Below are 20,921 nucleotides of genomic sequence, written 5' to 3' on the forward strand. Positions count from 1 at the left end.
TCCTCTGGGTTCTGCTGAATATCTGCTTGATAACTGCCCTGAGATTGTGTGATCCACACACATCCCCAGTGCATACTTCAGGCTGTACCTGCTTCATCCAGTGGGGACTAAGTGGGGTACAGAGGATAGATGCTTTGGCTGGAGTCTGGACTCCGGAGGCGTCTCCAGCGCACAGTGAACTTGTCACTCACCGCACAATGGAATCTGGGTGTGTGTGTGGGAGGAGGGGGGGGGGTCAGAATGACCCTGTGTGCCTGTCCAGAGCTATTCAAGCCGAATGAAAGGGACTTGGGTAGACATGAAACTGGGTTAACATTTGATAGCCTAGATTAATGACCCCTAGCTGGAACATGACATCATCGCAGGGTGTTCATGCCATTAGCAACTGTGTCTCATCCCCAGCTCATACACCAAAGGCCGAACTCCCAGGGCCTGGACAGCACCCGGTAAAGAGACAACTGATGGGAGAGTGAGGTGGCTTCAGGGGGTAAAGGAGCTTTCTGCACAAGCCTGGAGACCTGAGTTTGACACTCGGGACAACTAACTCTGCAAACTGTTTTCTGACCTTCACATATATATTGTAGCAAATACACTCTCAACTCTTAATCCCCTGACACAACACACACACACACACACACACACACACACACACACACACACACACACACACACACGAGACCCAGTGAAGAGCCCTTAAGCATGACGTCACTTTCCTGAAAGGCAAGGAAAGCAGCCTCCGGGGGACCCAGGTCATCCTTCAGCTTCCCGGGCTGTGAGCAAGCCCATTTCTGTGGTTTATACCAGTCGCGTGTGTTCTGTGTGCAGCAGCCCTAGCAAACATTGCCTACAAGCAACATTTTATGAATATGGATAGAAAACACTTCAGTTAGTTGCATATGTACCATAATATACAGCTGGGCTGTGATTGAAAAAGAAGGCCACTGTTACAAATGATGGATCGATATGGGGCTTGGCACCCAAAAGTTCCCCTCTAAGTTAGATGTAATATTAATAATTAATACTGTAATATTCATCCTTTGTCAGTTAGCAGGTATTAAGTCTAGGTGGCCAACTTTGACAGGCACTGAGTCTCTTAATATTGAGTAATTAATAGTATTCCTATTTTACAGGGGAGGCTGAGATGCATCATTTAACCTGCCCAGGGCCAAACACTTGGAATTCGGGGGACAATATTCCATCCCAGAACAGGCTGCTTCAAAAGCTCGACTTCTGTCTGTTGAGCATCACTCTGTAGGGAGGTATCCACAACCTCCTGCTCCATTGTTGGCACATGCCAGCTTCCCTAAAGACCTTTGCAAGAGAAGTAAAGAAGACCCTGAATCTAACGCAGTGTGAGCCGGTGACGGACTAGAGTGCAATGAACCTTTTACAACCAGAATAAGGCCCAGGGCTGCTTTCCCAGTGGTGCGGTGCTTGTCTTCTCAAGCAGACTAAGCCTTGTGTCTGTGGGGTGGGGGTGGGAGTGCACGGGCACTGAGATCTGCTCTTTCCATAGAGTTGGTCCAGCAGATGAAGGAGTTGGGGAACCCACCGGTCTTTGACGTCTCTCTTTCAAATGCACTGAATAGTGTCCTCCCCTGAGTGTCTTGACTATTCATCTCCCACAAACAGACTCCGGGCCAGGCACTCCTGAACTCGGGTGTAGGGCCTCATTAGCAACAAAACGGAAGTGGGTAATTGGAATATGTAAATGACATAGACAAATACGGGGCTTTAACAATTAAAACCCAAAGAAAATGGGTGGGGGATGTACTGTGTATGTTTATCATATTGATTGTTGAATAAAATACTGTTTGGCCAATGAGACAGCAAGTTAGACGGAACTAGGAGTCAAAGAGGATTCTGGGAGATGTAGTAGAGAAGTGGTGGTCTAGGCAGGAAGTGACATAGCAAGGAGACTCATATTTGAGCAAGGAGAAACGGGAAGTTTTCTCTTTTTTCCCCTCGGCTCCTGCTCCAGCGGCACCATGTGATCCACCAACAAGGAGGGACGCCAATAAGGTGTCTGATAAGATAAGTCTTATAAAATATATGTTTATGATAATTGAGACTGAGCTAACAGATGAGAATCCTAGTCATTGGCCAAGCAGCTTTGAACCTAATACAAGTTTCTGTTTATTCATTTGGGCCCTAACTCGGGTGGGGGGCTGGCGTAAAGCTCACACGTGGCGGTGGGGCTCAGGCAGTTTATGGTGGAAAGATTTATCGTAACAAAAATGCACTTAGTTAAATGAAAGAAAGGAGCCCACTGCCCGGGGAGCCAATTACTGGAGCCAGAGGAGGGGCAAGGGGCCTAGTCAGGAGGAAGGGACATGGTGGCACTGTGTGTGCTCATCTCTGTTTCTAGTATGTCAGGTGACAATCCCCCTCCCTACATTTTCAGCTGGCCCTCCTCTCCAGGATCCCACACCTTTCTTGCTGGTCTCACTGAGTTGGTCCCCCCCTTCTGCTCTGTCTCTCAGTCACTGGCCCTTTCTTGAGCCACCGAGACTGGGGCACTTGTCTCGGTTTGAAGTGTCTCATGGTCGCTTGTCACATAACGAGTGTATTTGTGATCCTGCCCACAAAGCCCCGTTTCTGTTGAAGTTTGCCACCAATTCTCCCCACATCAGTGCTGGAAGTTCTGTGCTCTCTCTCACCTCCAAGTGTTTGGTTATGCCAAACTCCTACCCGGCCCAGCATGCTCTATGCCCAGTAGACTGCAGTTAAAAGCACAGACAATGGGATCTTATTCAAGATGTTTCAGGCTTGATTCCCGAGGCTGTTGTTTCTCAGCCTTGTAACTGTGGGTCAGGCACCTAAGGTCTCTGTCTCATCTCCTCTGTGGTTAATATGGGGAACAATAATGAAAAAAAAACCTGTACAAAGCACTCAGCCCAAGTCAAAGGTAAACAGTAAATATTCAATAAATGGTGCTGCTGGTGGTGGTGGTTGTGGTGGTTGTGGTGGTGATGGTGGTGAAAGCAGTGATGACACACATGGAAAAATTGCTTTGCATTTGCATATCTCATCTTAACAACTAATATTTAATTAATTACTGAATCTCTTCGTTTTTTCCTGCACTTCCTTTAGATGGGGAGCAACGAATGACCAGGAAATAAGTAACTGCTCACTGGAAGTGTGAATGAGTGAATTCATTCAATGCATAGAGTAAATTCACACAACCCAAGTATTTAAAGGAAACTAGCAAAACTACTCTTAATGAACATGTAAAGTTACTTTAAAGGTTAATGTGGAAATACTGATTACATGGCAAGGGAAAAATCCCACTATTACTGCCATGTAGCGTGAGGCCGAGTGCCACTTAGCTGAGAGCGCCTTCACTCCCTCTGCGTCCGACTTGAGCTCCTCCCCATGACGCTGCCTTGGAGTAACGATGATATCACAGGTGCAGAGCCTGGGGATGTGACACGGACCAAGGATGAATAGGGTGGGTAGATTATTATCCCACTGTGTAGATGGGGAAACCGAGGCAAGATTTGAGTCCGGTGGATTGTCACAGAGCTAGGGCTAACTTAACGCTTGGTAGCTTCTCAGGAAGATTGTGACAGATGAAGAAGCAAGACTTCCTCTGCCCTAACGTAGAGAGAAGCCCAGAAAGAAGATAGCGTGGGGAAGTGGAGGGGACCGGGCATCCCCAGTGTTTGTGGAAACTACTGAGTTTTCAAGAAGAAAAGTGTGTGTAGGATGTCTTGGAATCCTTTCTTTCCAAACATATTTCTTTTTGTTCTGCATTAATAATAAACTCAAGCTTGCAGCTTGCCCCACGTATCAGTTACTTTTCTGTGGTTGTGGTTAAACACCACAACCAAGAGCAAGTCATAGAAAAGGGTCCAGAGGGATAAAGTCCACAATAGTGTGGGAGGCATGGAAGCAGGGTCTCCTTTTCATCCACATGCAGGAAGAAGGAGAAGAGGAGGGGGGGAGAAAGAGGGGGGGAAGAGGAGAAGAGAGACAGAGAGAAGGGAGAGAGACAGAGATAGAGAGACAGAGACAGAGAGAGGAAGAGAGAGAATTGGAAGTGGGGGAGGCTATAAACCCTCGCAGGCTGCCCCCACTGATATGCTTCCTCAAATAGGGTGCTCCACGTTCAAAGTTCCATAGCCTACCCCCAAACAGCACGACCACGTGGGGGAAACATGCTCAACTATGTGAGTTTATGGAGGATAGTTCCCATTTAAACCACCACACCCCATCTCCCTTAAGCAAGAGGTTCTCTCCATGGCCACAAGGAAACCGGTGTTTCCTGCCTCCTCTTGGAGCCACTTAATACCCAGTTACGGAATAAGCTCTGGGAGAGTGATTTCCTTGAGAGGAGGAGGCCTCGTGTGATATTCTTTGGCGGCGACTAAGAAAGTGTATTCCTGGGTACATGATGGGGCATTAGCTGGAGACAAACGGACAGGTGGTCCCATTCTCTCCAGAGAGATGTGTCTGATTTCCATCCCTACCCCTGATAGCAAGGTCCAGTGTTTCCACCCTGGTGGCTGGATCCTCTTCCAGGGAAAGAATGAAGGCTCAGTGCTGCCGCTTGTCATTTACATTCCATGATGGTCTTGGCAGTTACCATCACCAGAAAATTAACAGTATCTGTGGGTAACAAGAAGACAAATTGTGATCGTTGCAGTTTGGCCCAATTTGTGCTTTAGATTTCCCCCAGAACTAATTTACATTTTTTTTTCATGCAACAAACAATGAAAGTAGATTGGAAATTGGTCTGCAACAATAACATGATATCCGTTGGAACGGAGGTGACAGGGCAGCCAGGAACACCATTACATATGCCCACGAACGTGAGCCTTTGATCATTTGATTATAGTCACAGTAACCATGTCCACAGCATCATCCTACCGACTGATATTTGCCACCCAAAGCAAAACTTCTGGAGGAAATGTCAGAGGCTCAGAGACGGCCCTCGGTTCTCACTCTTAATGTTTGTTTCTAGGAAGCACCCCCTCTGACACCTGGATGTCTCATCTATATACATATAAAGATCAGAAAAAAAATAATGAGCCAGTGTGATGCTATGAATGTTTTATACATAAAGGATTAATACGTTAGAAGTTTGGTTCTATGTGTGGCTGTGTGAAAGGGGGTAGAAGCTTGAAGGTGTGTGTCTGTTCCATAGATCGCTGGCAGATTTGCCCTCAGAAAGGATGAAGAGGTATCTGTGGAACCCTTGCTTCCTCCAACTAGAAGGTTGTTACATAATGGCCACTCCCGCTCTTGGCTTCCTGTCTTGTCATGTGGTCTTTGGACCAGATGTGAGTCCCGCAGCCTGCCCAAGGGTGACAAGCTTGATATTGTAGGAATACAGTTATTTGTGTCCTATCAATTAAGCTATTCTTCTCTGATGAGGGCATGGCAAAGGATACCCTCTCACTCATGAGGAAGGGTCCTCTGCCCTAGTGTGGAGTGATGCAAGACCTCTGCCGTTGTGCTGAGAGCTGATGAGAATGCTCTCTGTAGGCACAGTTACATAAACACCGGGTCTCCAGTAGGTGGCACTGTTTGGGAAGTGTGTGGACCCTTTGGGAGGCGGAGCCTTGTTAGAGGAGTTTACAGCCTTAGCTGCTTGCTGTTTGTGCTGCTGTGCTTCTTGCTTGCATTTGGAGATGTAAGTAGTCAGCTACTGATCCTGCTGTCGTGGCTGCTGCTTGTTGCTAGGTAGTCCTGTTGTAAGACCCCAGGAAAGCGCAGGCTTCCAGGATCTTAGCCCAGAACCTCGGTCACTCCAATCACCAAGCAGAATCGAAAGCTTGATGCAAACTGCACGAGGCTTTATTGTTGTTTAACGAGCTAACCCAATGTTAGCTCGGGTCTTTCACCCACCCGCCATGGCGGATGGCTGGAACTGGCTGCATAGAGATCTTGTAGGGCAGCAAGGGGAGTGTCTAGGGGTACGCACAGGCTCACGATTGGTGTGCCTCCAGGCTTGGAGGGTTTGCCCTGTGTTGATTGGTCAACTGGTTGTTATGGCCCATAGGCCCTCCCAGGGTGGTTGCTATGCTCTGCGCGTCATTGCTGTGCACTTGTCCATAAAGCACACCCAGAGCTGTAAGGCATAGCACCACCAGCTAACTTCTGATTGGTTCCTTGCCACGAGGCAGGCATCTGACCTCCTAGTGACCAAGGCAAGGTCAGGCAAGCACATGTCCGGCTGTTATGGCTGCCGAAAGGAGCAGGCATCTGACCTTAGTGACTAATACAAGGTCAGACAAGCACTCGTTCAGCTCTGTTACGGCTGCCGAAATGGGGAGCTGGTCCATTCACTGTCAAGGTGGACACTTATTATCTCTATGGAACTGTAAGCTCAAATAAACTCCTCCTGCTACAACTTGCTTCTGGTTATGGTGTTTTATTGCAGAAGCAGAAGAATAACCAGTACAGAGTCCAGATTCCTACACCAGAGGCTGAGTCAATGGATCCACCCAAATCGATCCACCCTATTCTCCAAAATGACAGTTTGTACATTTGGCCAACAATGAGCTCAAAGAAATCTTTTCTTTATAACGTTTCCCGCTTCTGATGTTTTGTTATAGAAAGAGAAATTGGACTAATATAAAGATCAAAAGTATTTAGAGAAGAAAGAGGTGACAAATTGGAGGATTATGGAGCCGGTGGGATTTATTGTCATAGGTTGGACTGAGACTCCAAAGAAGGCGATGCCAGGATATCCGGTTGTTTGGACTGTAACTCACACTGTTCTTTTTTGATACACTGTCATTCTCTGTCTTGCTATTATGTCCCTTTGGCATCTCATGATCCTAGGGACTTTAGGGATGTAGGACATGTGATTCCCCTTAGCTAGACTCGGCACTGTGTTGTGATTACCCGGGCCCTCAAATGGTACTTACTGGACCTCATGCCTTTCATGACATTTCAAAGCCCTCTATTAGAAATCTGAACAGCTCTCTCCATTGGATTATAAAACCATTGAAATGAGTCAATTTTCCCAGACTCAATTACCTGCTAGTCCCTTTACCCAGGGGTTTAATTGGATCAGAGTCATGGCTTTGATATTGAGTTTGTTCCATCTTTTACGAGAGGCCTGGGAATGACCTTTGTATCTCCACGAAAACTCCTCATGCACCTGAAGATCCAAGGTGCCATTATTTGAGGAGTCCACTTTTATTAAGTGCTGAGTAAGATATTATGTCTCCGTCCTGGTTCTGTTTTCACTGCTGTGCTGAAACACTGACAAAAACCAACCCGGGGAAGAAAGGGGTTACTTTGTCTTACAGGTTACAAGACATCATTGAAGGAGGCCGAGGCAGGAGCCGGTGTGGAAACCAAGGGGGGAATTCGGTTTACTTGCTTGCTTCTAAGTTTACCCTCAGATACTATTCTTAGACACCACAGCCCCTCCTGCCTAGGGATGCCACCAACCACAGTGGACTCAAATAGCCCGGTTTTTTGACTGTAGTTCTTTATTTGAGGTTCCCTCTTTCCCAGGTGAGTCAGACAATCGAGACCTGTCATTATATCTTTTTTTTTTTTTTTTTTTTTTTTCCTGAATGGCCTAAGGAGCTTCACCTTGGGCGTTTGTCTGTGTGAGGCATTTTGAACACCATCAACATAAATACACTGGTCTTAATTTGAAATGCCTGAGACTTACTAATCATTAGGAAGATTTTTTTCCAATTAAATGAAACAAAATCCCTGCAATTTTCACCAGAAAATGCTGGCAGCTGGACGCTGTCCCTTTGCAGACACCTGTGTTGTAGTTGAGAACGAAGAGCCTGTCATGGGACATAGGTACTTGCAGGATTTGGGAGAGGACGCTTTGGTCTTGATCTTGTTTACTGAGCATATTAGCTACTTTATTTCTCACTGTGACAAAAGATCTCATTAACAACCTAAAGGAGGAAAGATGTCCCTCAACTCCTCACTTTAGGGGGCTCAGTTCATAGTTTCTTAGCCCAATGTACCTCCGCAGGACATGGCGGTAACAGGCTTGTGTGGTGGTAGACTTTCGACCTCACGGTGGGCAGGAAGCACAGAGACGTGTACAGGAAGGGATGACGGAAAGAATGCCTCAAGAACCGAATCCCCAGTGATTTACTTCCTCCAGGTAGGTCTCACCTCCTCCTGAAATTTCTACAGGGCCTAAGACAAAGCCATCAAACGGCGAACGGGGGGGGGGGGGGCATGTACTCAACACACGAACCTGTGGATACGACTCAAACCATGACAACAAAATGCCAGGAAATAAGTAAACAAAACATAGACCTGAGAGCTTTAGGCAGCGGCAAATACAAGTCAATAGATAAATAAAACAGGAAGGGACTGAGGAGAAAGGGAGACTTTCAAAAACATACTTCTAAATAAGGGAGCATTGTTCTGTAGGTGTTTGGCGTTGAATTGGGTCAGAAAGGACACTATTATGAACTACTGGAGGCTAGGTGTCTTAGAAAGAAAAGAGGTTGTTTTGGGCTGTGGTTTTTTGCCATAGGCAAGGGCCTGGATCTTGAAATAGTCTTTGAATGACCACAGGGCAGTTCATGGCGAGCTAAGCACTATGCGTGTGTGCCTTATATCTGTTTTGGTTCCTCTCTTCTTATACAGCCACCTGGATTCAGTTATGGTGACCTCACCCGGTCATTTTTTCTAATCCTGATTGGATCCCAAACACTAGAGGTTGGTTAACTTTATGTTCCACTCTCTGAATACTTACTTCACAGTGGGGATCATATCTCAACACTCAACCCCGGGAGACACCCTCAGCCACTCTCTACAGTGTAGCCACAAGTGTCTGGTGAGGGACGGCTAGGCAGGGTCCAGAAAGTGGGCTGGAGCATGCTGCTGCCTCGGGGTGGGAGTTTGGGGGATGGGGGTTATTGCTTTTAAGCCAGGCAATCCTTTTTCCTTTGGACTTTTCTCTTCAGAATTTGTGCTGAGTTGTTACTACGCTCCAACTCATTGCGGGTCATTCATCTCTTACAATGGGGCCGGGCCTACCCTGCTCTCAACACAGTTCAGATCACATAGGCTGTTTCAGCCATACACCCTGAATCTAACCAGTAAAAATCTTTCTCTATTGAGGACGGGCTTGGGGTTTCCAATTTTCCGTTTTGCTCTCGTTCTCACAGGTCAGCTTCTGGAGAAAGAATTCTGACGCAGCAAGGGACTGATTGCTGTGTCAATGCTATACAGCTAACACCTTCATCCTTCTAGAAACTTTCCACAGGCTCCTCCCTTCCTCTCCTCTGACCTCTCTTCTTCCCACTCTACGTGCTCCCAGCCAGACCCTTCAGATTCTCTCTCTGGTCCTGATCATCCAACTTCCCCTAGCAGGAACTGTTTTTTTTTTTTTCCCTCTTGTAGACTGAGTCTGGATTCCCAGCCTTGCTCACAGCTACGCTGTCCTGTCTGAGGTGTGGCAGTAAGGAGTCATGGTACCCTAGGGCAGCAGGCGGGCTTCCCTAACCTGCCTGTGGTGTTTGATAGGAGCTTGCCCTCTGCCACTGGTGCCAACGACTAACCAGATTTCTTCCTCAGCCATAAGCCCGTGTGAGCCACGTTTCTCCTCCACGTTGCTGTCTAGAAGGCTCTTCTGGACATGGTCACTGCTAGTCTCACCTTGCCACTTGTGTCTCACCTTAAAATGTCACCTCCTCACTGGGGTCTTCCAGGATCAGCTCCCCAAGTCACAGGATGAACGGCCCTTCTGGTTCTGTTTCTACCCTAGAAATAATTTGCCTCACATTGGCTTTTCCTTCTGCCCTTCTGTCACTCAAGTTTTATGAGCACAAGGGCCTCAAACCTTGCCTGGAGATCACTACCCTGTGGCTGTGGGTTCATCGATTTCCCTGAAGGATCCTAATGGGATCAGAGGGCATGACTGGTCCTGGCTTCCCTTCTGCAGGAGTTAGGTGCCGAGCAGAAATTAGGATAGTGATCCGGGTGTTAGACGCATTTGTCAACTCTGCCCACCTACACATCCAAGGGGCTACCCAAAGACTACTGGAAGCAGTAACCCCCAGGAGCCCTGAACACGAACACTGCCACCACGGAGCCAGTTGGGTGAGGCGTGAGCTCGCCTAACCCAGAAACTTGCATTTTTTTTTTTTTTAACCTCCCAAGACAAGCAGAGGTGGAGACCGAACATAAAGCTGCAGCCAGTTTCTGCCCACCTCTCTTTTATTTTTTATTTTTTTCCCTCTCGCCCAGGGGGAAACCCCAACGCCCACGGGGTTTGGGGAGCTCCTGCGCCTCTGCCTCAGCAGCATTCACGACCCGGCAGTAGCAGCAGCCACAGCCGCAGCCGCAGCCGCAGCCGCAGCAGCAGAGGCCTCCGCTTGGGCGATGCGGACCCCCGAGGTTAGCTTGGGTAGGGGGGCGCCAGGGAGATGCGGGCGCCGCCAGGGCCTCCCGCAACCAAGGGGCGGGAACGCTGGAGCCCCACCCCTGCGAAGGAGGGAGGGAACCCATGAGCGCTGCGGGTGGTGAGCGCTCCGCCCAAGCTCGCCTGCTTGTGCTGCTGCCACCGCCGCTGCAGCGGGGCTCGGGCTGAAGCGGCGGGCTGGGCGCGGGCGGGAGCGGGGAGGAGGGAGGAGGCGGCGGCGCGTGTGCCAGGCGGGCGGGCGGGCGGGCGAGCGGGAGGGCGGCTGGCACAGGGCTTGTAAATAAACTGCGATGCTGTCTCGGGCTCGCCGGCCCGGGTGCCGCCGCCGCCGCCGCCGCCTCACGGGAGCTTCGGTGCCAGGCTCCCGCCGCCGCGCGCCCTAGCGCCACCGCGCCAGCCAGCGAGCCAGCCTCGCGCGCCCTCGCCGGGCTCCCCGCGGACCCGGGCTGCCCGCGCCCCTCGGGGTCCCGCGGCGGACCCGCTCGGGATGTGACCCCTTGACTCCCCCCGACCCGACCTCCCCTGCCCCCCGGGAGGCCCGCCTTTGCCTGCTTTTGGGGGGGGTGGGCGGGGAGGGGCGCGCGGATCATGGCATTGGAGTTCCCGGGTTTGCAGCCGCCGCCGCCGCCGCCGCCGCCTCGTCCACGCACCCCAAGCGCCCCTTCTTCCCAGAGCAGCAGCGGAGAAGGCGAAGCGCCCGGTGGGGGCGAGGCAGATGGGGCTCAAGGCTCGCAGGGCAGCGGGGGCGGCCGGCGGCGGCGGCGAAGGGGGCGGCGGAGGCGGCGGGGCAGCTAACCCCGCCGGAGGGGACGCGGCGGTGGCCGGCGACGAGGAGCGGAAAGTGGGGCTGGCGCCAGGAGACGTGGAGCAAGTCACCTTGGCGCTAGGGGCCGGGGCCGACAAAGACGGGACCCTGCTGCTGGAGGGCGGTGGCCGGGAAGAGGGGCAGCGGAGGACCCCGCAGGGCATCGGGCTCCTGGCCAAGACCCCCCTGAGCCGCCCCGTCAAGAGGAACAACGCCAAGTACAGACGCATCCAAACTTTGATCTACGATGCCCTGGAGAGACCGCGGGGCTGGGCGCTGCTCTACCACGCGCTCGTGTGAGTACCCGGCCGCTCGGGGCGCCCCTTGGCGGCCGTGCACCTTAGGGTTCGGGGCCGGGGCTGGAGCTGAGGAAGTGTCTCTGTGGTTTGGGCCACTTAGAAGCGCTCTCTGGCTTGGGTTGGGGGTGGGCGCGCGGGGTGGTGGTGGCAACAGTCTGGCTTTTGCCCCCGGTTCTCTGCCGTGTGGCTGAGAGCAGCTCTTTGGACACCAAGGGCTGAAATGAACCAAACGTGGTTCCCGAGCTGACTTGGAGGTTTGGACTGGCGAGTGCGCGCGGGTGCGCGTTTGTCGTGCCTTCTGTGATGTTGACACGGAAGCTTAGAAGAATTAGATGGTTTTCTAATGAATGTAGCAGTTGAGTCGGACAAAAAAAAAAACACGTCCTCCCATAATTGCCGTTTCTTTTTTTTTTGCGGTGGCTGGCTTGCTTCTCTTGCGATCGCCACTCAGTTTAGATGATGTATCCCAGAGTAGTGTGTACACCACTGCCCATATTGGTGTGTGTGTGTGTGTGTGTGTGTGTGTGTGTGTGTGTGTGTGTGTGTACGTGCGTGTTACTTGAGTGTGCTACCCTTCCTAAGGGCTTGATGCTGATGTCAAAAAGGACTCGGCTTTGCTCTAACTGGGGGCTTGCACAGGCCAAAAAGCAGGTCTTTGTATTCTGTTAGGAAAATGAATAGAATAAGGAGAGGGGCGGGATTTCCAACCTTAGTCTAAGGGGTTGGGTTTTAGCAGAGCCAGAGTGGGGTGAGGCTGTCTAAGGCTCGACCATCCCTACGGTTTTGGGCTTTAACATCCCATAGTTTAGGTTCTGCTATCTCCATAGCTTTCAACTGTTGCCCATCTATCGGTTTGGCTGAACACGGCTTTGGGCACCTGAGGGTCCTGGTGGGAAGTTTGTCCCCAGGGACTCCTCTAGAAATATTCTCCATGTTAGCCAGGAGGTAAATGCCAGGCCAGAAGGAAAATGGAACTCCAGTTGTACCGTTTGGGGCTAGGAAATACACCCATATTTAAGGAGGAATACAGGATCCCACCTAGGACTGGAATTCTGACTGTCAGAACGCTTGGGATATGACAGGGCGCTTCTTGCTCTGGCTTAGGAACTGTGTGGCTGTCAGGCCTTGGGAAGGAAATTGACTGTGACCTTGACCCTGGACCCTTCCTGTTTTAGGCAGTTGACTTCCCTCCAGTTGACCCTTGCCTGACAAAGAGGGGAAGAGGTCAGGGAATGTCTTCTGTTTGTTCAGTGCCCGTCTTTTAAGGTTGGAAGAGCTTTCCCCGATTTGACCACCAGGTGGGGGCGTCCACACAGGACCTCAGATTTGTGCAACAGGTTTCTTCCAGGTTACAAAACCCTTGAAGAGAATGCGTCCCTGAAAACTCAGGGAGCAGCTGGAGGAAGGATGGAACACTTTGCCAGGGACATGGATTTGGGTTGTTCAAGCCTCTTATCCTTGTGTGTTTGCAGATGTTGGGAAGCGTCTGACACAAAGCTTAACCTTCGTTGTTCTTTCATGGTGGGATATGCTTAAACTTGCATTGATCCCTTGGTCTCTAGCATCTGTATTCAAATTGTTACAATGTGATTATTGTAGAACTGCTCGTCTCCGAGAAACTGGTTTGTAAGTGCCAAGCCCGTGGCCTCGGTTTCCCAGAGAGGACCCAGGAAAACTTAAGACCATGAGAAGTGTCAGATATATACAAATTTTGCTTAATCCTTACATGGCCATGATGACCTAATGGTTATAATATACCTTTTATGGATGAAAATTCAACTACTGTAAGAGATAAAAATCGCTTGTCCAGGATTGTAGAACTAACGTTCCTAAACCTCACATCTGGCTTTGTTGATGAGCCCAGTTTTGACTCTTGGGGTATTTTGCTGAAGCATTGATGGTTGCTGGTTGCTCATTGGTAACCCAAGGCTGTTTGTGTCTGTTTTTCTAGCTCATGTAGGAAACCCTAACAGGATCTAATCAGAGCTCAGGAGCCACAGTGTTAGGAAAATGTGAGGCGGGCTGGGTTGCTTGTAGGATTTGTGGCTTCTGTGATAAATGGGAAAGCTCCTTTTGGGCTAGCTTTGAGCCCCTATTACTTAGGCAAGCTTACTAAGTGGGTGCCTTTTACATCCTTCCTCAAGCTCAGGAGGAGCCCGGGCCAGGGAGCATAGCTGAGTCTTCATTGATGATTCAGGATTTTGCAAGGGCTTAAAATTCAGTTCTTAAAGTGTCCATTATCCTGTGCTGGCCTGTGGCTAATGGCAGGAGGGGACCAAGAAATGAAGTTGACCGTGAGCTCACAGTCCAGTGTGCTCTCTTTGTTTTGTCAATTAAAGAAGCCCCGTGAAGTGAGCATCTTTCTCTCCTCTGTCCTAAAGATAAAATACAGGAAATGTGGAAATAAGTCATCTCTCCCACCTTGCTTCCTGTGCCCTAAAAGCCCATCCCCTGCTTCCCCCTAGCTATTCATCTCACTGTGGCAAAGAGCTAGTTTCGCCACCTCCACGAGCCTTTTCCCAGACTCCCGTTTGGCTGGGCTCAAGTTGTCCCTATGTCTTCTCCAGCTGTAGAATTTTGTGTGCTGCTTTGAGTTGCTATGCTGCTTGTCTGCCCTAAGAAGCCAAGAGCTACTTGAGATCGGGATTGGGGGTGGGGACTGAATTGCTCTTTTTTTTTTTTTTTTTTTTTTTTTTTTTTTGCATTCTCCATCCCCAGGAGGCTGTAGAACCCCTGGTAGGTACTAAGTAAGCATTTGCTGTGTGGATGCATGGAAGGATTCTCTCAGGATTCTAGTTAATGAAGATTTTGCTGTAACAGCTTTACTGTTACAACAGACACTGCTGTAAACAGCTGAAGTCAGCATCACAAGGTTTTAATGAGACTAGTCCTTGGGACCGTTGGACTTCAGCAGGGGTGGACAAGGTGGGACTCTTGCTTGGCTTCAGGAAAAACTAACTGCAGTCCTGCCTTTGGCTAACCTTGGTATTACAGAAAACATGCTGGATGCCGAGTTGGCATATTGGCTTTGAAGGAGCTAAGTAGGAATGATCTGGAAGCTGAAGATGGTGGTACAGCCCCACGAAGAAGGTCTCCAAGCTTAAACTAGCATTTATAAATACAACAGGCCAACATTAGGGGCTCTATATTCAGTTGGTTTTGTATAGGAGTCTACTTTGAAGTCATGCATACTTGATACTGTCATGTCCTAAGCTGTTGGTAGAGAGATGCTGGCCTTATCTTGGCATTGGCGCTGGCTTGGCACTCTGAAGGCATCCTGTTGTCCTGGCCAGGTCTTTGTAGCCAGCTGGGTATTATCCCTTGCCACCTGTTAGCAAACCAGAAGGGAAACCGGAGAACCACCTGCCTCTGCTGGATCTCTAAGGGAGGCTGGCTTCAGGCGTCTGGCAGGCAAGGCTGGTTGCTTAGATCCGTTGACTCAGCCTGGTTGGTGGACTGGAGAGTTTACTCTGGGCACGGGGTTGATGAAAAAACACCCACACGTGTGATCACTGGCATTGGTGAATATCTTCTCTTTTGTGTCTCCTCTTGATCATGTTTAATCTACCACCTTTTTGTACCTCTCCGTAACACAGGCCCCTTTATGGCAATCTCCCTTTATGTTTGTATTTATTTTCTGATCTCCATGCCCTTTTCCTGGCTCTTCTCTTAGGACATTTTCAAGCTACTGAGGTTGCATGAGGGGGATAGGTAAGGTGAGGGTATCAACAAGCCATAGTGTTTTTTGTTTTTTGTTTTTTTTTTTGTCTTTTAATCCCAGTGTTTCTCCCTTCCCTTTCTTCCTTCCAAAATATACCCCTTCCTGCTCTCCTTCAAATTCATAGCCTCTTTTTTCATCAATTGTTATTGAATGCATGTATGTACATTCTCATATATATATATATATATATATATATATATATATATATATATTCATTCCTAAATAGGACCTTCCTAGTCTGTATAGTGTCACTTGTATGTACGTTTTCAGGACTGACCATTTGGCATTGGATAAACCAATTGGTAGGCCCTTCCCTGGGCTATCCTTAACCGTAGGGTTATCACGCCATTCTGCCTGTTGAAACAGTTCATAGGCATCATACCTGGCTGGGACTGTTGGCTGCCTCCCGCCTTTGGAAGCTGGCATGGAAAGCTAGTCCTTGGGCAGGGGGAGTTCAGGTCAGTTCCAGCCCATAGTATCCGATCTCTAGGCAGTAGGAGGTTAGCGACCCTCACAAGCATGTTGCCTGCTTGTCTCAGTGATGAACCCACACACGGTGGGACTGGTGGTGGCAAGGAGGGTACTCAGAGCCTTGCTTTGACAAATGACTCCGAAGCTCTGAGAAACGACGTGGTTGGATCATGCTAATCGAGGCACTGAAGGACCAGAACTGGAGTCACACAGGAGTCCTCTCCCCGGTGTGGCTAGGCCTGTGTGCTCCATGTCGTAGTTGTATGCGGTACGGGTGGTGGAAGAGCTTCCGACCTCCATTCCCATGGGAAGACATTGGGGATGCCTGGAACATCCCAGCTTTGACACGTTCCTTAACCGCTGGGGAAAGAGGCACCTGAAGTGAGATCTCTGACAAGCTCCATCTCAACTGGAGTTATTTACCTCGTGTGTAGTGACATACAACTTTCTCTATCCTCTTCTCCTGATGTAATTCACCATGGGGATGATCCAGTTAAAGAGAATATATATGTGTGTTGTGTTGCCTTTTTAATTAAAAACAATTAAATAAAAGGGGCTGGAGAGATGGCTCAGAGGGTAAGAGCACCGACTGCTCTTCCAGAGTCCTGAGTTCAATTCCCAGCAACCACATGGTGGCTCACACCATCCGTTATGAGATCTGGTGCCCTCTTCTGGTGTGCAGATATACATGGAAGCAGAATGTTGTATACATAGTAAATAAATAAAATCTTCAAAAAAATTAAGTAAAAGATTAAAATACCTTAAAGTGAAAAACACACTAGTACAGTCATACGAGCACAGGATAATGACTGGCATCTTATTTAGTTGACTCTCTGAAGCGAAGCTGAGAATCTTTGGCCAAATGAATGGGTTTTCTTAGATCCCTGCATCCTCCGTGTGGACCACACCGCCATTCTCAGCGTCCGGCTTTGTGATGGAAGACTTGCAATGCATAAAATACAGCAGCTGGGTGTACTTGCTTGCTTCTTTCAAGGCTGCGTAACCCCAAGCCCTACACACATGCCAGGTCTTGGGCCTGTTGGTGGATATGAGTTGCAGGATTTCCTCTTTGGAGACAGAGACACAAAATGCCATAGTTTCGACAGTTTATAAAGAAAAGAACACAATTCTCAAAATTCCAGAGGCTGCGGTTTCTAGACGACCCCCCCCCCAAATGGTGACAGTTTCCTAGCTAGGTGAAGATTTGGTCTCTGCTTCTAAGAGAATATCTTGAAGGTTATGTCCACCATGGGAGGAACACCCTGCCCTCACTGTCTTAAGATGGAAGGGTGAAATCCCAAACACATGAAGCCTCTTTTATACGGGTGTCAATCTTACTGACAAGGTGGGCGGAGAGCGGTGCTCTTATGAAATTTCTTAAGGCTCCCACATCTAGATATCATCACAACGGCTGTGAAGTTTTAACCCAAGACCTTCAGACCATGCCTTCATGAAGTTGTAGCCTTGTGGGATGGAACTTCTCATTCAGTCACAGAAGGACTTGAAGACTTTGTAATGTTTCCTTCAAAGAACAAATTGCCTGATGACCCAATGCACTTAATTCACAGACCATGCTATACCTAGGCTTTGGTGTTGGCTTCCTCCTGCTCCAGACCTCACGACTGGAGCCCCTTTCTTTTCCTTCTCTCTCTTCCTTTATCAAGAGGCAGATTAAATAATCAGAAATAATAATAATCAGAAATAAGCACACAGCCACATTTTAACATAGTTAACATGGATATTGTTAACAACACACCTTCATTTCATTTTTGTAGTTCGTGAGGTCACATCCTGGGTTGCACCCCCATCTGCTTAGTGTTGGTGTAACCCGCTTACTGATTTAGTCACTATGATATTAAGAGCAGGTACCTCCTCACAGATACCCCGGATCTGGTTTTCTAGAGCCACAGTTATGCCAGAAGAGCTGGCAAGCCGGGGGCTTCCTTGTCAACTTGTCACTGGGAGTTAAGCTAAATTTCTTTATGTTGTCTTCTTGGACATCTGGGGTGAAATCTTATCCGGCAAGACTTAGGATCCTGAGTTCCATCCTAATGAGAAACCACTTAGATCCAATTAAGCATCTCTACCCCTTTTCCTCAAACCCCAGCCCCGACTTTGCACTTAATTCCATCCTACATGGGTCAGTTACAGATACTTTCCCTCTTGATGATGCCAGATAAATTAGCTGCCCAAACAAGCAAGCAAGCAAGCAAGCAAACACAACAGAGCTGACTTCCCTCAGTGTGAGAAGTAACACAAAACGAACATTTTCCTCACCAAGTTGCTCCAGGTCAGTGTTTCATCACAATCACAGACAGGTAAGCTAGAAGACAGGCTTACCTCTGTTCCTTCACAAGGTGGGCACACTTGGACTAAAGCCTCTTCCCTTGATCTAGCTGTGCAGCTGTCTTGTGAGAAAACTCAAATCCCACCCAGAGTGCAGTCCTATGTGATGAGGTCTTCCATTTGCTCTGACTGTTCTTTCTAGAGAAAAAGCTGGGTCATTGCTCGGGGCCAGGCTTTCTTCTTCATTCTTGCCTGGCTTTATGAATGAATAAGTAAGGCAGCTGCAGGCTGAGTGATTGGACACATACACGGATCCAGGTGATCCCTTGCTGAAGAGGTCCTCTTTTCCTGTTGATAGCGTATGGCTGGCACCCTCTTTTTCTCTCCTTCCCCTCTAATCCAGGACTCTACAAGAGTCCTGTCAAATAGTCTGTGGCCCCTATGAGTTTCCCTGTTGGTGCATTCAAAACTATTATAGTAATGGCAACTTGGGTTGTACTCAAGTCATCATCTATAGGTTGGTAGTACCCATCTGCTTCCTTCGCCGAGTCCTGACTTATTGACATTAGGGACAGTCCCTAATATTTCTGTGGTCGTTTCTCGGCCCTGAGTGTACATCCTGGATGACTTTTTAAAAGTGTGTCTAGGAACCAAGAGAACTGGGCTAGCCATCTGAAAGCTCAAATTCTCAGCTTGAGTCTCCCGGTCTCCAGCTAGTCTCATTTCTCTATTTATAGCCTCAGTTTCCACTTCTGGAAAATAGACACGCGGTGTCCTCTGTCTTCTCTCGATTGTTGATGGGACTGAAGGAAGCCATGGTGATAGCCTCTGGCCGGTGCTGATGTGGCTACTGGGTTCCCTCCCCAGAAGCCCCTGGAGGAAATCTTCCTGTTGGCGATTGCTCGAGCCCAGTTGTCCTCTCTTATTCTCTCCTTTGTGAATTCTCTGCTTTCTTTTCTTCCCTGAAATTATGATATGACAGGCAACACCGTGTCTGTCTTTATGAATAGTGTCTCTGGGCTTGAGAGATAAAAAGAGACCTTTTTTCCCTTCTTCTACCCCCAAGCATCACCCTTTGCTTCCCAGAGTTCATAGTGTCCCTGTGGGAAAGGGGCAGTTCGGAAGTGAATCCAAGGACACTTGGAGAAAGGACTATGAGGGTTTGAATGTGAAATCTCCCCAGTAGGACCAAGCACTGAAGGCGTGGGCCCCAGCTGGTGATGCTATTTTGGGAGATGCTAAAAGCTTTAAGATGGGGTTCTGCAGAAGGCCACTAAGGGTGGGACTTTTATCTATTGTCTTGCAGTCTCCTCTTGTCTCTTCTTCTTGACTTGACACCAAGTCCTCAGTCTTGCTATCCTGATGTTCTGTCTCAACTCTGGCCCAAAGTCCCAGATCACTGAGGGCCCAAATCTCTGAAATCACGTCAAAAACCAGCCTCTCCCCAGCCCTGCCTTTTGGAATTGTCTCGGGGATTTGTCACACTGCTCAGGGTCTGACAAATACAATGAATAAAACCAGAAGGGGTGAAATCAGACAGGAAGGCAGAGCAGAAAGGTGTGCACCGTGGAGTACCTCACCCCAGGCGTGCTGAGGTTCAGTCTCTTGCTAACTTGCGGAGGTTGTGTGCATCAGCCCAGGATGGCCTTTGAACTCCATCCACCTTGGGCATGAGGTAGAGGTCTGTGAAATCCCTTGGTTAGAAATTCTCAGCAGATGTCACATGCCGTTTGTTGCAGACACTGCTGCATCTGGCAGGTGCAACGAGGATCATGGTAGGCAGCTCTGTAATTGGTTCATAAAGCAAGATCTTTGCCTTAAGACTCCTCCCTCGCAGGTAGGAGTGGTTGCTCAGTGGTTCTTGAGTAAAGGAAGTTTGGAGGCCCGAGGGCCATGGTTGTTCTGTGGTGATTTTCCCCTTCATTAATTTGTCATTTAGTACCGTCGTTCAGGAGAAAAAAATAGGGTCTGAATTAAAAGTATCTTCAAATGTATAGGTTTGCTGCCAGGTGTCTTAGGGTAGCTAAAGCTCTTCCCAAAGGCCACAGTAAGTTCTCCTCAAAAGCACTGTGAAGCCTGGCCTCTGCCTGCCTTCTCTGGAATAAAGAGCTGTCCCTTGTTGGTTCTGTGGTGTCCATGCCTGGCTGTTTTCATTAGATGAACCAGGAGAGATGTTTGAATAGGCTGTGGTTCTGAGATGTTTTATTAATTTAGAACATGAAACACATTGGTTGTTGATATTCAGGCACCTGTAGTGGCCTGCCCCTGGGGTTCTGACAGGATTCACCCTCAGCTGCAGCCACTAAGAGCACCACCTGTGCACATTCACTGTGTTCCCTTTGAAAAGGGCCCCGCCCACCTCCCTCCCTCCCTCTCTCTCTCTCTCTCTCCCCCTCTCCCTCTGTCTGCTCCTCTCTCTTTCCCTCTGCCTCTCTCTTCTCTTCTGCTGCTTCTGTCCCCAGAGGCCTGTCTCCCTCCTTCCCTCCCCCCTTTCCCATTCACTTTCCTCCAATTAAAAAAAAAAAAAAAAACCTTCACCCAAACTTTACTGCATGGCATCTTTCTCTAGTACGTCACTTTTTTTTGTTTGTTTGTTTTGTTTTTAGAGACAGGGTTTCTCTGTGGCTTTGGAGGCTGTCCTGGAACTAGCTCTTGTAGACCAGGGTGGTCTTGAACTCACAGAGATCCACCTGCCTCTGCCTCCCGAGTGCTGTGATTAAAGGTGTGTGCCACCAACGCCCGGCTAGTACATCACTTTTTAAAATGACTTTGGTGACTCCAGATTGTGTTTGCTCATCCTTTCTTGGGGTGATCCTGGATATGAATCCTGGGTGTGGATCCAGGAGCTGGCACTTCTGCCCTTTGCCCAACCTTTGGCACTGAGGCAACGTCAGTCCCCTTCAAATTTTAGGGCTGCTAAAGGGAATCTTGGGTTTCTCCTTGAATTCTTCTTTGGTGTCAAGAACACCT

At 48.9% G+C, this 20,921-nt stretch overlaps 1 protein-coding gene across 4 annotated transcripts in view; it reads left to right on the forward strand.

The window, feature by feature from the left end:
• Positions 1-1,961: 1,961 nt before the first annotated feature.
• Positions 1,962-20,921, forward strand: part of LOC107977672 (potassium voltage-gated channel subfamily KQT member 3) — a 298,378-nt gene continuing 279,418 nt past the window's right edge. Inside the window, exons 1-5 of one of the 4 annotated variants that reach the window (XM_027431615.2) lie at positions 1,962-2,022; positions 7,961-8,095; positions 8,590-8,661; positions 10,195-10,344; positions 10,985-11,470. In XM_027431615.2, coding sequence (XP_027287416.1) covers positions 11,085-11,470 — 386 coding nt within the window. In that variant the 5' untranslated portion in view covers positions 1,962-2,022; positions 7,961-8,095; positions 8,590-8,661; positions 10,195-10,344; positions 10,985-11,084. Of the gene's footprint in view, positions 2,023-7,960; positions 8,096-8,589; positions 8,662-10,194; positions 10,345-10,984; positions 11,471-20,921 lie in introns of those variants that run through there. The other 3 variants (XM_035449673.1, XM_027431611.2, XM_027431610.2) reach the window with 3 other exon arrangements.

This window comes from Cricetulus griseus, chromosome 10, assembly GCF_003668045.3.
Source record: "Cricetulus griseus strain 17A/GY chromosome 10, alternate assembly CriGri-PICRH-1.0, whole genome shotgun sequence".
Classification (NCBI taxonomy): Eukaryota; Metazoa; Chordata; class Mammalia; order Rodentia; family Cricetidae; genus Cricetulus; species Cricetulus griseus.